The 16,909-nt window shown below is 38.5% G+C and overlaps 1 protein-coding gene across 3 annotated transcripts in view; it reads right to left on the bottom strand.

Annotated features, from left to right (window-relative positions):
- The window catches only part of myom2a (myomesin 2a), a 28,060-nt gene extending 14,384 nt beyond the window's left edge, over positions 1 to 13,676 (bottom strand). The window contains exons 1-15 of one of the 3 annotated variants that reach the window (XM_026171926.1): positions 13,502 to 13,564; positions 12,502 to 12,630; positions 11,201 to 11,293; positions 10,687 to 10,822; positions 9,987 to 10,141; positions 9,738 to 9,830; positions 7,208 to 7,296; positions 7,091 to 7,129; positions 6,078 to 6,242; positions 5,812 to 5,973; positions 4,366 to 4,507; positions 3,407 to 3,606; positions 3,271 to 3,324; positions 1,455 to 1,582; positions 260 to 443 (exon numbers count right to left, since the gene is read on the bottom strand). In XM_026171926.1, the coding sequence (XP_026027711.1) occupies positions 260 to 443; positions 1,455 to 1,582; positions 3,271 to 3,324; positions 3,407 to 3,606; positions 4,366 to 4,507; positions 5,812 to 5,973; positions 6,078 to 6,242; positions 7,091 to 7,129; positions 7,208 to 7,296; positions 9,738 to 9,830; positions 9,987 to 10,141; positions 10,687 to 10,822; positions 11,201 to 11,293; positions 12,502 to 12,608 (1,747 nt within the window). In that variant the 5' untranslated portion in view covers positions 12,609 to 12,630; positions 13,502 to 13,564. Of the gene's footprint in view, positions 1 to 259; positions 444 to 1,454; positions 1,583 to 3,270; positions 3,325 to 3,394; positions 3,607 to 4,365; positions 4,508 to 5,811; positions 5,974 to 6,077; positions 6,243 to 7,090; positions 7,130 to 7,207; positions 7,297 to 9,737; positions 9,831 to 9,986; positions 10,142 to 10,686; positions 10,823 to 11,200; positions 11,294 to 12,501; positions 12,631 to 13,501 lie in introns of all 3 variants that reach the window. The other 2 variants (XM_026171925.1, XM_026171924.1) reach the window with 2 other exon arrangements.
- Between the last annotated feature and the right edge of the window lie 3,233 nt (positions 13,677 to 16,909).

Raw genomic sequence — 16,909 nt, forward strand, 5'->3', positions numbered from 1 at the left:
AAATAAACTGTATTTGGGCTTTTCATGCATTTGTTTTTGTGGACACATTTACATGTATGCACTAAAACACTTTGCTTAAGGTAGACAAACACAAAAAAAGTTGTTTTAGTGACCTTCCCATCTGGACCTTTAATATCTATAATTCTAATAAATTACAAAATTTGACGATTCAGCATTTCTTCACAGGTTTTTGTGTGCATTGTGCTTTGCTGGATATATAATCATGTGTCTTTAAGTCTGCACTGATCCTGGCTCTTACCATCTTCATCAACCTTTTGGATGGGCTCAGAGGGCGCAGAGGCCTCGCTGGAGCCATACATGTTGACCGAATACACTCGGAACTGGTACTTTTGCCCGTCTTGCAAATCAAAAACTGGGTAACGAGGGGAGTGCAGTTTGACTGTTGTGTTGATCCGCTGCCAGTCTCCAGTGCCTGCTAAGCACTGTGTGGGAAAGTCAGGGAGGGGGGCAAATGAGAAGGTATAGCCATATGTGTTGTGGCACAGACAAAAAGAGCAGCTTTTATACTGTGTTTTACAAAGTTAAATCTCACTTTTGTTAAATTAATTAAATAATTTAAGATATAAGAATCATAAATAACAAAGTGTATGTTTGTGTGTGCCAAAAGGGTTAAAAATAAAATCAATCTTTGTGTGAATTCTGCTATTGACATGTAACTGAACCGGGGGCAATGCTAACACTGTTATTCAAGCTAAACCTGATGAAAACATTCTCTCACTTTTTCGGGAAATATAATAAACATATTGTGTAAATGTCAACATTTTTAGCAAGACTGTTTACAACTTGACTGGCTTGCTTAATGTGTGGCATTAAAAATACTATAAAAAGCACAATACATCAGATACAATATGTAATAAACAAGATTTCAGACTATCATCAACTTGAAATCTAGCATCTCAATATATAGCTACTATCACACAAATTTATATTACATTTGAACTTCTTGTATAAGCATTCACTATGGCTACTATATGAATTTGTTTGCAATATATTATAAGCTCACAGCTATGTTTACATCCTTGCGATTATATGCATTAAAACATGTCATGTGACTCTACACTGGTTGCAGTAAATCCATTGTTCCATATTTACACTGGGTAGCAAAACCCTGTTTAAACCCACGGAAGCTTCTCTAAAGATGAGATCAAAAGTTCAAAAATGTATCAAACTGAAATCTGGAGATATGCTAGTGTAGAGTTCTCTGTGTGAAATAAAAAAAAAACAAAGAAAAGAAAAAAAACATGTAGTTTGGGGTATTGAAGTTTCACGCAACCCAAACGTAATACAGCTTCGTTTGTGTGTAGTGCTGCCATTTAAGTAAAACTTGAGAGGACATTTAAATGTGACTGTCTTGTTTATCCCTCAGCTACAGTACCAAGGTTAAATCGGCTAAACTGAGAGCAACTGATGGGCAAAAGTGAAGCAGCACACACCTTCTCGATGACGTACCACAGTGGAGCTCGTCCACGGGGGCTAGGAGGCTTCCAGCTCAGCACAACATATGATTTGAAAATTTCGGATGCATGCACATCTGTGGGTTCACCTGGAATAGTTACGTAGCCTAGATTGGGAGTGAACAGTGTTGAGGCATAACATACACAGAACAGCAGCCACTGCAGAAGTCCCACATTATTCACTTTTTGTACTCAGGTTTTTATCTATGGCTACAATGTAGCTTGCCATGTGTGTGAATGTACACACATGGGTGGATGACTGAATGTAGTGTAAAGCTGGGCGATCGTGGCTCAAGAGTTGGGAGTTCGCCTTGTAATCGGAAGGTTGCTAGTTCGAGCCCCGGCTTGGACAGTCTTGGTCGTTGTGTCCTTGGGCAAGACACTTCACCCGTTGCCTACTGGTGGTGGTCAGAGGTGGTGGCGCCAGTGTCTGGCAGCCTCGCCTCTGTCAGTGCGCTACAGGGTGGTTGTGGCTATAATGTAGCTTGAAATCACCAGTGTGTGTGGATGACTGGATGTGTAAAGTGCTTTGGGGTCCTTAGGGACTAGTAAAGCGCTATATAAATACAGGCCATTTACCATTTAAAGTGACTTTTACAATGCTTCTAATGTTACTGTTGAGCTTGCTTTCAAAGGCAGAGAGGAGATTAAATATTCACCACTATATGGACTTCAATAACGCATTTTCATAGAATTGTACTTATAAGTGATGAAAACAAACACAACTAAGTCCTGCCTTTTTCTCGCTTGTTAAATTCTAAAAGTGCTGATCAGCAGGACAATAACATTGGTGGAATTTTATTAAAGATTAAATAATTATTTTTGGTAGCATTCAACAATAATTACATATCCAAATGCTACACTAGAGCTGCCACAGCCTCGTATGTGGTTTGGTGGCTCAATGCTCACAAAACACACAATATTTTAGTTTTGTTTAACTACAAGTTTCATATACAGCAGTTAGCCATTAGATAAACCAGAACATGGATAAAAACCCCTGATATCATATTTCAGATTTTAAAAAAATAGAAATATGAACTAAAAGGACGTATCAAAGTTAAAGTTAACAGTGAAATGTGGGACTTCTACAATAGCCTTGATTGTGATATTATACAAATATGTAATATTTTTGATATTTTCTATTAGTTTCTAAAATTAGTTTTCATCTGTTATAAGTTTTTGTTAAAGTAGTATATTATATTAAGTGGACACAATTTAAAGAGAAAACTGTTTCAGTTAAAGTGTGAATGGAAAAAGTTCGATTAGATCAAAGACAGCACCACAAAAGTTAAGCTGGGAAGGCTCTGGAAAACAGTTTTCCCTGTGTTGTTTAAAAAAAACCTTATGAGAAAATGACAGATTAGTTCTAAGATCCGCATTAAAATGTTTTTCCTTCTCATGTTTCCTTCGTTGAAAAAGATACGAATGTAAAGGTCAGAATTCAAACGCCACACCTTAAGATGAAAACATATTCCTGTAATAGTGACTAATTTAATCATGCAGCACTCATTTGTTACTGGAATAATGATCATGTCCAATAAACAGGTATAAATGGAAAGAAAATTCACTGATAGTGGAACAGAAAACAGAACAGAACAGCAAACAAACATCAGTGAGAGTTTGATCAGGGAAGATGCCTTTTTAAGCAAACATCCCCATAAAATGTAAAATGTTCTCATGATGGTGCTGCTGGGGTTGAGTGACAGATGTTAGTATTTAGTGAGATTGTGAGGTGGTGGCTTAAAGATAGGGGAAACAAAAACTGTGAAACCAGACGAGTGTGTAACCACTATACCTTCCAGGTCATCATCCTTTATCACTATGTCGTATTTTCCTTCAATTTTAATCACTGTTGCAGGAAATGACAACAGATCGGTCAGAAAACGCTGGCATCCTGCTGTCCTGTATTTTGTATTTACCTTCATCTGTACCTTGCAGTCTCTCACTCTCTGCAGCGTCCAGGGCCGTCACTTTGTCTGACTTGCGTGAGGGCCTGCTGATGCCACTGCTGTTCACGGCTCTGACCCGGAAGTAGTAGGAGTGGCCAACCCTTAAGCCATGTACTGGGTATTTGCAGATCTTCACTGGGGCGTCGTTGCACTGCACCCAAGTGTCAGTGCCAGCTTCACACCTTTACAGCAAATAAACTCTCCATTATCATGAAATTAATATCTTTTTATAAGAAAGTACTTCACATGACATTTTATATTTGTTATGAGGCAATTTTGACAAGCTGAGAAGTTAAAGTATCCTAATAAACTGGTGAGAAGGGCTGCACTTGCAAGTATTTTTGTTTAAAGAAAACTGCAGTCCAGACCTTTCACCAGTTGAAAACATTTGGTGCATCATGAAATGAAAAAGATGACATAGAAGATCATACAGCAGGCAAAAATAGGGCAAAACTGATCTCCCAACCCTCCGCTGTAACCATCTGGTTGTTAAAAGAAGAGGGGATGTAGTCAGCTGTAAACATGGCTCTGCACCAACGTTTTTTTCAAAGATGTGTTGCTGCCATCAAATCGAAAATAAGGTATATTGTTTTTCTTAAAATGGTTCATTTTCCCACTTTAAACATCTGTTTAAAATATAAACATATGTTATTAAATACATTTTCAATGTTCCACTGTTAATAAAATACGCGTTCATGAGATTTGCAAATCCCACAAGTCTTATATGCACTTTATGTAACCATGAAAATAAGCAAATCATATCTGGCATTTGGTGTGAAAAGATACATTTAATTTAGAAAATCTTCTAAGGAGTGCAGCTCTAATAACTATGACTCACTTCCTTGGCATTAAGTGCAGTATAATTCCACTGTATTCATGTCAGTGTGCCAACTGTGGTCTATTTAAAGAGAGCTGGAAGCCTTCTCAAGATTAAAACTGACCGATCCACAAAGTATCCAGTGATGGGTGCCTCGTTGACAGTGTTTGGGGGTTTCCAGGCAACTAGGACATAGTCCGAATTGATGTCATAGGCCTTTACGCTCATTGGTGCGCCGGGGGCTCCGGGTGCAGAGGGAGCAGCATCTAGGGAATAAAGAAACACGGGTATGTTGGGGAGGAAGAATGGAAGACGAATGGTGATAGACACAACTATTATGGCTCCACCGCTTATTTGCATACTATGCCTAATGTGTGGTAACAGGAAATAAGGAGTCAATAACACCTGTTTTAAATCTATGTACTGCTGTGAGTATAGAAAAGATTAGGAACTCTTAATTTAATTGCTAACTAATAAAACATTTCATTTTGCCAACCAAGCTTTCACTTGCTCAAGATACAAGACACATCATTTACCACATTTACCACCATTTGCATAGTGTAGTTATTTTTCTTTGTTAGGGGCATATAAACCTGCGTCTCATCTGCATAGCAACGGAGAGGCTTCTAAAAGTACAGCCAAGGGGCAGAAGATAAAAGCAGAGGTCCAAGTATTGATCTCTGTGGTACCCCACATGAGACCAGAGCTGAGGACTTACACAAAATGTTCTCTCAGCCAGGTAAGACCTAAACCATGCAGAGCATTCCCCTAAAAATCTTTAGCCAGGAGGATGGCATTAACAACCCTAGGCAAAACAGATTCTGTGCCAAGCAGAGATTTAAAACCAGACTGAAAAGTCTCAAGGTCACTATTTTCATCTAAAAAGGTTTTTTAGCTGACTATAAGCAATTTTCTCCAGAACTTCAGAGAAAAAGAAAAGCTTGTAAATAGCCCTAAAATTTGATAAAATACTGTAGCATGCTTAAAAGGTTTGGGAAAAATACCAGATGAGAAACTGGTATCGAGGACAGATGGAGAGATGGAAGAGTAGAAATGACCTCTTTAAATAATCAAGGTGGAACAACATCAGCAGGGAAACCTGTGGGCTTCAGATGACCAACAACCTCATACAATAAAAAGAAAGTTACAGGCTCAAACTGGCCAAAAGCAGCAGAGCAAGGAACAGTGACTGAGGTGTCAAGAGCAGACGTGGTGATATCTGAGCCCTGGCATTATTCACCTGTTCCACAAAGAAATTCTCACCTCAGAGGAAGGTTCAACAGTGTTACGTATTTTCATTTTTAACCAACTTATCTTCATTTTTTTCTTTTATCTATTATTACACTACACATAATCAGACTATCATATATATTAACCAGATTATAGTTGGGTATTTTAAGTAAGGTAAGTTATAAGTGGTAAGTTTAAAGTTTCTAAGGTTTGTGCTATTCTATCTCTTTTGCTCATTCATGGCTTTTTAAAATTTTTTCCATTGCTCTATTTATTCTAAACAGCGATTTCTGATTTGTTCTTTCAAAGTCGATCACGTGGTGTTAGGACTGTGTCCTACCTGAGACAAACAGGTAGGCGCTATGCTCAGCAGTGCCGTCCTTTGTGAAGATCCGAAGCGTGTAGAGGCCCTCATCATCCTTGGCCAGGTGAGGCAGCGTGAGAGAGGCAGCACCTCCACCCACTGACATCTCCACCAGTTTACTTGGTTTCAGCAGTTTATCTTTTAGAATACAAGATAGAGGACATAATGAGAAGTGACCAAACTCCACAGTCAACCGACAGTGCCACACACAAACATAATGAAAGAATGAAAGAAGGTCTGACCATCTCTGTACCACTGGGCAATGGGTGGTATGTTGGGGAGATCGGGGACCACCACCATTGTACACACCAGTCTGATGGAGTTGCCCTCCACACCAAAAGACACTGGGAACCGGTCAAGCAGGCTGACATCCAGCTTACTGGCATGGATCTCAGTCAGATGAGGCACTGGAGGACAAGATTTGCAACATTATTAGCAATCAGATAATAATCGTATTTTGTGGATATGTGGAGAGAACATGTTTGCAATATCAGAATGATAATGTAGAACCACAATGGATTTATGAACATAAATCTGACATTTTTTCAATATAACTATATGGTCTTGTCATTCAAAAGCATCAAAATTCAGTATACGTGTCCAGGAGCCAAAATGAGGTCTGAGATTTGCTATCTTAGACGTCAATGATTTTAAGGAAATTTTGTGACACTGTCCCTTGCTTTGGCAACCACAGGCTGTGATTTCCACAAAGTGATGTGTGATGAGTGTTTCACTTTAAACGTGGACTTGGTTTAAGAGCTTTCAAGTACAATCAGCACATCCAGTAACATTAAGAAAGTAGAAACAATTTGTAGTCACAGTTATTTCTCTGGAACTTTTAAAAAATGTGTCCATAAGGAGTGAACAGCATGAGTTTTTTCATTTCAACAATGTATACAATAAATCTTAAATAAGGTAATCCAGCTTAATTAGTTTTGACAAAGGAGATGTCTGGTGTTTTTAGTCTAAATGAAATCTTGTGGAGGTTAGTATTTTCTGGACTGCTCATTATTTAAATCCCAACATGTACATAAATGTTTCGATCGCTTGCTGCTCATCTAAAGACAGATCTGTGTTTTGTTTTTCTTCAGAGGGAGTCACGGGACAGGAACAGCTTGCTATCAGTTTCCACTTCTTATCAGGCCTCTCATTGCTTGCTGCTATTTGAAGTGTCATGATTCCATGAGCTTGTGTCTGGGCGTGACACCTCAATCCCCACACTCCCCAGTCTTACTAACTCCCTTTATGCTCTCACCTAAACCAAGATGGCAGGACTCTCCGGCTCCAGCTGGTCCTGTGAAGAAAAGACGTTTATGTTTACAGAGAAAGACATGGGAGGTGAGCAATGTCTTTAAGAAAGAGGGAGACTTACTCTTCACAATAATTTTAGCTTTGCTGGTAGCTGTGCCATGCTGGTTGGTTGCCACAGCACTGTACTCAGCAGTATCACTCACAACACACCTACAAGGTCAGCCAGAGTAGGAAGAAGTCACTGATTGCAGTATATCAACATTTATATTTGATTTGATGCCATTTGGTTTGAAGAACATGTATTATTTAGGTTAATAGAAGGTAAAATGCAAGCAATTGTGTTGAGACTCAAGAAGAGTCTGAGGTTTAGAATAGAAGGAAGAAATTTGACCTTCAGCCTGAGCTGAACTATTTTAAAAGATCCATTTTCCCAGCTGTGTTGGACATAGATGCATCCTTCTTGTCACTTGGTGCTTTTTGCATAAAGAATGTGAAAATGACTGATTCTGAAGAAGTTTGGCAAATAAACTACGATGTTCTCAGTGACCTTCAATGCTACGACGGTCCAGAGATATTCCAATTCTCAGAGAGAGGGAGGGACAGAGAGAAGCGGAGCGCAGTCAGAGGAATTCATGGCTCGAATGACGCAAAGGTCAGCACTCCAACATGAACAGCTGAGGGGTCTTGAAGATGACGAAAAGAAGCAGGCTGCAGCCTCACCCTCAATTTAGCAATCTCCCCTCTAACTCTCCAGCTGACTGTCAGATAATGTCAAGATATCGATATAATGTGCTAACAAAATAAAAGTCCTGTAAGTGTAAACATCTACGCTGAGCATGAGTGACAGACGTTCAGTCTTTCCAAGTTTGTTTCTATGCTGCTTTCCTTTCAGTTTGAAGGCTGGTTATAATACAACAACTAGAAAAATTGCTTGACTATATAAAAATATTGTCTTTTCAACAAACCTCATAAAACATATTTACACTAAACCTTTAATGGGACATTTTTTTAATTTAAAATGAAAAAAAGTTTACAAAACCCCCAAAACATATATAGTCCATGCAGGGAGCAATTTCAGTTTGCGCTGTTGGAAGAAAAACTAATACACAATCCAGAAGAAATCCTGAAAGCTGGAGCTGGAAGCCTTTTTGTTGCTTAAATGCTAGAAATTTTCACTCAGCTGATAAATTCATTAAAGTCTTAAACAACCCTCACTTCTTTATATTTTGGTGGGAGAATCGGAAGCAGATGCAGAGATTTATAGAAACATGTAAACATACAGGGAAATACCGCACACGAGGCAAAATGGTTGAACTGCAGCCTCAAACGATAACAGAGCCTCCATCATGCTTTATAGACAGCTATAGACTCTCACTGATGATCATTTGAACCAAAAATGTCCTATTCGGATTCATTGGCCAATCAGAGCAGGTTATACTGATTTTCGTTCCAGTTCTTGTGCAGTTTAGTACACCACCTCAGCCTTTTCTCCCTATTTCACTTCCTTTCGAATGGCTTCTTGGCAGCCACCATTCATCTTAGACCATTTAGGCTGAGGCTTTGTTGAATAGTAGAGCCAGATCTCTCAGGTCCTGTGTCACATTTTTAATTGATTTTTACTGAGCGTCACTTTCAGATAATCTTCAACTGCTGTAGATGTTTTGTAATGTCAGCCATTTCTTTTGTCCTCCACTTGTCTACTTTTCCCAGATTTTTTAAGGACATATTGCCAACCATGCAGCAATATGACAACAGTTAATAGCTCTTTGGGCATCTTGTTGGTGCAATTTATCTGTTATGTGTAGACACATAGTGTTAGGTGTTAGGTGATGCTTTTTTGTGCTTGAATGATTTGTAGGTCAGTGTTAAGCAGAACAACAAACAAACAAAAAATTGTGAGCTTAAAGTCACGTATGACTGAAAATGAGTGAGAGCTTGGAGAAGAAAGAAAGTCTGACTCTGTAAACTATAAAGAATATAAAGTGGCTGAAGACATTTGCACAGTACTGTATAATATATTCAAGACTGTATTATATCACTTCCTGTTGCCCTAACATTAGTTTAGGCATCTTAGTCTGAGGAAACAATATATTGGCTTTTACCTTATTACTGTACATTTACAGTCTTATTCTATAGTCTACAGAATAACTACATTTTAACAATTTTACATTTTTTATTTAAATCATTTTTATATGTTATTGATGATACACTTCACTGTTACAGTTTAATGCTGACCGCCACATGCACAAAAAGATGACAATGACGACAGTAACTAGTAACTAGCACGCTTGGTTACTACCACACTGTGGCTCAAAACAGTGTCGGAGGATTCTGAGATATAAAACGGACAATCGACCTCCACCTGGAAAAAGTTAGCTCACTGATACTGGAAGTCTTTACTAAATTTGTATGAATATTTCAGAGATGCTAATGCATTACCAACACATATCAGTAATTAATAACTTCATTTTAATTCATAACTTAATTTTACTAAAACATTTTACTTCTCTAATTTACTGAACAACATGACTTTTTTCTTTTTACCTCATTTCAGGTAAAAAGAAAATCAAAGGCTGCAGCATCCATGTTATAAAACTCAGTTTAATGAAATCATTTATGTCTAACTGCTGAGAGTTGTAGATAATACATACCTGCTAACAATCAAACTATGGACTCCATATTTATTCTCAATCTTGTACTTTCCTGGGGTACTCAGTGGATCTACTGGCACTCCATCTTTATACCTGCCAATGAATCTGAATCAGTTTCACACTACAGTGATATTCTACAGTCCTAAAATATTTCAATAGTGTAATAAATCAGAAAAGCTTATAATGGTATTACCATAAAGCTTGAGTCAAATTTAAAAACCCGCTTGTGTGTGATGGCAGTATACTGACCATTTGACGATGGGCCTCGGATTTCCTTCGACGGTGCAGAACAGCTTGACAGGAGTCTTCTCCCACACAGTATGCGGCCGTAAGGCCACCAAGAAGTCTGGCAATTTGGGGATTTCCTCCAACAGATCCACTCTCTTTCTCATCATCCCCTTAACCTGGAGAGAGTCAACTGCATCAAGTTAATCTATTTATGAAAATGACATTTTTATGCATTATCTCTATAGGGCAGAGATTACATAAGCACTTTAGTGCAACATGTTATCTTTGTCAACAATTCTTAGCTAACAGCAAATCTGAAACCTGACAAAACCAATGAAGGAACATGAGGCCAGCAGATGTTAGTGATCATATTGTTAAAACTCCTAAAAAGTTGGTTTATTCCTGAGACTGATTTGACCAACAGTTCACTGATGCAATGTCAATAAGACCATTGGGCTCAGATTTCATAGAAATGTACAGCTGAGTATCTACAGTGAATGATTTAGATTACATTTAGAGACTCTAGATCTGCTGTTTTGCTGTACTCATGATTACAAATTGATATAATTTTAATAGTGATTGTAACAGAGACAGATACATTAAAGCGTACACACAACATTTCCACAGACTTTTAAACTTGGTCCACATATATGCGATAAAACACCAGAAAAACAAAGGAACTATAGTGTCACCTTGATTTGTTTAGCGGATGGTTACTAACCTCTTTCTGAATTTCAAGACTTTCCACTTGGGCCTTAGTAGCGATCCTCATCCTATGAAGCTCCTCCTGAATAACAGCCAGTCCTTTCCCAACATTTTTGCTTACTCTCTGGTACTCCTCAGTCTCCTCAGCAGTCCTAACAATGCATACATCAGATTAATCTTTGACTAAGATTGACTTTAGCATCATTGTTAGCTATACGCTTGTTACATATTTACCTACAAGCTGAACTGTTACCCTAAAATAATTGTATGATACAACCTGAAACCGTTGCATTGAGCATATCAAGCATAACACAGGATAAAACTAACCTTGAGGGCAGGGAGTCAGTGTTATGAGTCTATAGGATTGTAGCAGTAAGACTGTGCAATTGTTTCATAATTTAAACGGTAATCATTGAATAATTAACAAGTTATACTAAAGAAATGTGCTGTGGTTACAGGGGTCAGCCAGTAGAAAATGTAGTTGCATGTTACCTTGCGACTGAAATAGCTGTGAGCCAGAGCAGACTCACCTCTGCCGGAACACCGGCACGGTATAGGCTTGTTCTGCCATAGCCTCCGTGGCCTGGGCCTGTGCCTGGCTCACCGATTTAGAGCTTGATTTGCTGTTGAGGAAAACACATCATTAAAAATCAGAAAGCAAGTTCTCTGCATAAAAAAAATTCTCAGGTTTTAATTTAGCAGCTAAGCTGAGTTTGTCTTCTGAACATATACATACATAAAAACACAAACACTCGCAGTAAAAAATAACTAACAGTTACAAACATGCGGTTACAAGATTTCCCAGCATATCTGCCTGATGTATTGTATACGCCACAGAGGGATTAAATCTGTTTATGTACTTTGTCTTTTTCTCAAAATTAGCTGGGGTTAAGAAAATTGATTGATGGATATTATTCTCTACATGCATACCACAACCACTATTGTGAAAAATCTGACAGTGGCTAGTGTCATTTGCACAACAAACTATGATTTTATCCAGAAAATTATTTTTACAAAATAACCAGAAAATTGACATTCTGTGTATAAAGACTAACCACCACTTTGAGAGAAACTTCTTCAGTACTAACACAACTGTGTATAGTTAGTAGCCTCAGATGTAGGTCAGGTTCAAGTGGTGACATTAGTCATCTGCCATTAGACAGCTGCAGTTTCCAGATCCCTGGGAGATCAGAACTTGGCTCGTAGGGGCTCAGTTTATTACCTCACCACTAGTGACGAAAAAGCCAATCTTCAGCATGTATAATATCATGTTAAGTATGACTATACTGCACAGCACAGCTGTAAGGGCCAGAAAACCTTTTTAAAAAGCATGCTATAGCAACAAAGACAAATGCATACATGTCTTTCATTGGCCTGAACTATAAGATCTGTTGGCAGAAGCTGCAGAGCAACAGAAGCAATAGCACTTCCTGAAATACCGACTTGGGTTCTGCTCTCAGAGATTCTGGAGCTCACATAGACAAAGAGCTTTAGAATCACTGGTGATACATTGAGGTTTTACAAAGAAACGAACTGAAGCTATAATAAAGAGGCATGAAAATATATTCCTGTGGAAAACGATAAACAGAACTAACATCTGGGTATTCAGTCAGTTAGCATGTACCACTCTGTGACTGACTGATTTGTTCATGAAAATCAGAATTTGCAGAACTTTGAATTTGAATTGACAATTAAACTGCCAGCTAGGAAGCAGACACACCCACTACCGCAGCTGCTCCTCAGCAACACCCCTGTGTGTGTTTTTTGTTCTACGTCGCAAAGCAGCAAGAGCTGTGCTACTCAAAGCAGCAGGTAAATGTCACTGTCATACCTTTCTGTGTGCTGCTTGGAAACATGTTTAGTGTGATGATAAGCATAATCAGTTTTGACTTGGCTCACATGCTTCTTCTTATACCAAGGTATGACTTTGGAAGCCATGACTGGAACACTTCAAGGAGTCCTGGCCAAGAGTACCAGTGGGAGGGGGAGACCAAACATGTGTTAGCCATGTTAGAAATGTCAATACAAGTATTTACTTTACCACCACTGTTACTGCAATCATTCTGTGATGTAAGTTTAAAGTATTAGATGCGCTGTCATCTCTGAAATCAACCGTGTGCAAAGGTTAACAGGTGCAGTTTCTGCTGTTCTGTTGTAGAATTTATACAACACATGAGAAAAATACCCACACCCGAATCTCTAATAGACCTAAACAATGTTTAAAGGCAAACATTTATGAGACAGCATGGCAGTTCCAACTTTTTACTCGAGCTCAGCACTTCAACTGCTTCCTCTAACAGCCTCACACAGCTCAGCTATGAATAGCTTTCACCAGTCTGCCTATTCCATTAACGGAGAAATGAAGGAAACAGTGTCATTACCAGAAGAGCACAGTCCTCACACTATTTAATTAAAACGATTGCGCAGGAAATCAGAGTGATCAGACTGTACAGGAACAAGACTTAGATCTAAGCCAGCTGTCATATCCACACTCTGCTGCAGGCTAATTGTGCTTCCGTTCTGTATAAATAATTATTTCAGCACAATATCGTCCTTTTTTGGCTGACGCAAATTAAGAAAAGAGGGTCAGCAACCTCTTAATACCCTGATATGAAAGGAAGTACAGCTCAGGGAGATTACAGACTGCTGCTTCATTTTCCCCCACACAGGAGACAGATTATCTGCTGCCATTTATTTATGCAACACATTTCACCTGCCCCAGGATTGGCAGCAGATAAGTCCTCTTCCTAATGTGAAGCTCATTTTGAAAAAAGTTATTTCTAAAATAAAATTAGCACACCAGCTAGCGAATATTAACAAAAGAGACTTACCCCAAGAAATTTAAACAGCGCAAAGAGGTGGCAGACCAGCCTGATGCCGCTTGGGAAGCACTCGCTGATGGCAACAAAAATATTACCCTCTCACTGGAGGAATGCTGTTCCCCTTCCACCCCATGTATGGATGCACTTAAAACTATATATAGCATTTACCCCCAAATTTCCTTCTCATTCTGCACTTTGTAGATGAAGAGTGTGCACCTGTACCACAAGGTTTAATGAATTATTCTGGAGGCAAGTTTTATCCCCTTTCTTTATAATATGGGAAACGTTTTTTATATTTATATATATATATATATATATATATATATATTTTTTTTTTTTTTTTTTTTAATGGAATATTAAAGATGAGAAAGAGTTGGAACAGTGAAACAGTAAATGGTGACAGAGTTTAGAAATTGTTCCACACAAAGTTTCATTTTTGAAAATCAGAAAAATAAATCTGAAATACCAGAGTGCCTCTCTTCTTATTATTGTCGGTAAGTCTAACATTTTTTCTAAAAGTATGAGGTATGAAGGATCTCCCCTTTAACCATCAAAAATATTGATCTGTGCAAGAGTCAGGAAGAAGTTTTCAGTCATTTCTGGCAGATCCTGACACTCAAAGCATTATGAGACCTTTTTAGGTTTCTCGAGACAGCTTGTCCTCCTTGGCTCAACACTTGCAGGCAACAGTCAAGCTATTTTTAACAGCAAGTCCTCGGTTACAGTGATACCTCTACTTCTTACTGTACACGAGCCACTGCAGCTATTTTTATTCAAACAAGTCTATTATAAATAACAGAATATACATGGAAATATCTTATAAAACAGACTTAATGGCAGTCGAGATCACAGTGAACTAAAAAGAGATATAAAGTCTTTAATTTTTCCCCTTTGACCTGTAGTTGTTAAAATGTTACTGATTTTATGTTTAAAATATTTTCACTGACATCTTTGCTCACTTTTACAATACAGTATATAGCAGTATATTCTTTAAAAAAAGACATTGTAACAGACATCATCTCATTTAATTAAAACCCGCAGATAAGAAATCAGAACAATGCAGAGAAAAAAGATGTAACTTCTAGAAACAATGACTATATAGGAAATACTGAGCTTAGCAATTGTCCTGAAGAACTGACTCAAAAAAGTCACCCATCTCCCACCTTTACTCAAAGACAACAGTTACGCTACGATCAATTCATACATGCAAACCGAAACAAAGGCTGTGTGATTGATCATTCTTGATGTTACACGGGAAAAAAGGTCAAACACCAACAAAGGAGAAGGTTTGCATAAGGTTCCTCAGAGAAACTCATTCAGAACTTTCTCCAAGCATGACATCTGAGCGCACTACACCCTTAGACAAAAAACGGCTCATACAGATGCTGTACAACTGCTCCTAAAGGACACTCTTTTGAGGATGTTCACATTTTGGACTGAGAAGACGGATGGTTTGAAAGAAAAGTAAAGGAGACCATCTCTGTCCGCTGTGAACAACCATCTTTGGACAGAGGTGATGGCTTACAACACCAGCTATCAACTGCCTACAATGTAGTCTTGAGATCCCTTCCCAGTACCTCAATAGGTCACATGATGGGTTGGGAAAAGGTTTCACAGAGGTTTCACCCTTAACCCCCCGGTTACAATAAAGACCTCAATAATCATGTCCACACTTTAGCTCATGCAATGACTCATATGATCAATAGTAGGTCAGTGACTCTCAGGACCACCTCCTATGCCTGCGTCTCTCCACAAGTCCCGTTGCCTTTCTTTTTCTTAAGACTACCATTATCTGGATGACTGAGACCCTCCACAGAACAGAGTGCGATCAAATCATTAGACTGTACCTCTCTTAACAAGTACCAGTCATGTTAAGAGAGGTGAGTGATCCATAATTTACAAAACAATCCATACATCTAAATTGGCTTTCAGATGCTATGATTTTCATTGGGTGTGACCAGGAGGGACAGAATTAGATAGAGTACATCTTTCCCAAACCGGTCATGGCAGATGGCCCCGCCCCTCCCTGAGCCTGGTTCTGCCTGAGGTTTCTTCCTGTTAAAAGGGAGTTTTTCCTTCCCACTGTCACCAAAGACCTTGCTCATAGGGGGTCATTGCTGGGTTTTTCCTTGTATGTATTATTGTAGGGTCCACCTTTACAATATAAAGCACCTTGAGGCAACTGTTGTTGTGTTTTGGCGCTGTATAAATAAAACTGAATTGAATTGTGCAGAAGAAGGACAGTAAAATTACTGGACAAAGGATGTTGAACATAGAGCACAGGGGAAGTTCATGGATTTAGTGAAGGAGGGCATGCTTGTCCTACTTTGTTGATGTGACCAAGGAGGATGCTGGGATCTAGTGAGATGGAGCCAGAAATCCACAACGGTGAAGACATGGGCTCAGTTTGGTGTGACTCTCTGTTCAATGCTGCCACCTGATGTCCATCTGCAACAATATCTTTTCACACTCATACTTTCAGCCTTCAAAACAGTATTACAATGTGATTTGAGGCAGCACACCAAAACTTTCAGCCTTAAGAACTGAATAAAGTGCAAAAGACTAAAGATAAAGCTGATGAAAATATGATGAGTTCAGGAATTACAGTTTTCAGGGTTTTCTTTACTATATACTGTAATGTATATAGACTATATTTTTATATATTATATATTTTTTGCAGGTACTTCTCCTCAGCTCTTTTTTGCCACCTTTAAATTCCTAGGAACACATCTCTGAAGATCTTTAGTGGTCAGTTAACAACATCTGTGGTGAAAAAGGCTCGGCAGTGCCTCTACTTTTGGAGGGTTTTAAAGATGAACTAGAAAGTGCATTTTCTGAAGAAACTGCAGTGTGAATGCTTGAATCTGAATGTATGCACTGAAATGAATTAATTGCTGAATTTTGAGTTAAAAATCTTGAATGAGATTAAAAAAAAACAAAAAAAAAACGAATTTAACCTGAAAACAAAGGTGCTGAACTGCTAAAAGCTGAAAGTTACACAGAAGAAGGAGTTGGAAAAAAACTGAAAATGTTTTAAATGTAAATTAGAAAACCCTAAGAAATGAGAAAAGAACATTTAGAGTCAGAAAACATCTGAATGAATATTAAAAGGTCATATTCTTTGAATCACTGAATGACTCAAATGTGATCCCTCCACTTTGATCCACACAGTTTAAAAAGTTTAAATGCCTGAGCTTTGAAAGATACGGTGTTGGAAAGAGAACAATAATGGCGACAATTTGAGGGTAAAATGATGGCTGTAACACTGTGGACACAGCAGCAGTTGAAAGAGAAGTGTTTCAGATGAATCTTGGTACAGTGGCAGGCAGAGCTCGTTAAGCAGGCAGGTGTGAGCCTGGTTGCTATAGTGACCGCACCCAATGGCTCCATACACACGCACACAGACATGCACCTCAC

This window comes from Astatotilapia calliptera, chromosome 6 (genome assembly GCF_900246225.1).
Source record: "Astatotilapia calliptera chromosome 6, fAstCal1.2, whole genome shotgun sequence".
Lineage (NCBI taxonomy): Eukaryota > Metazoa > Chordata > Actinopteri > Cichliformes > Cichlidae > Astatotilapia > Astatotilapia calliptera.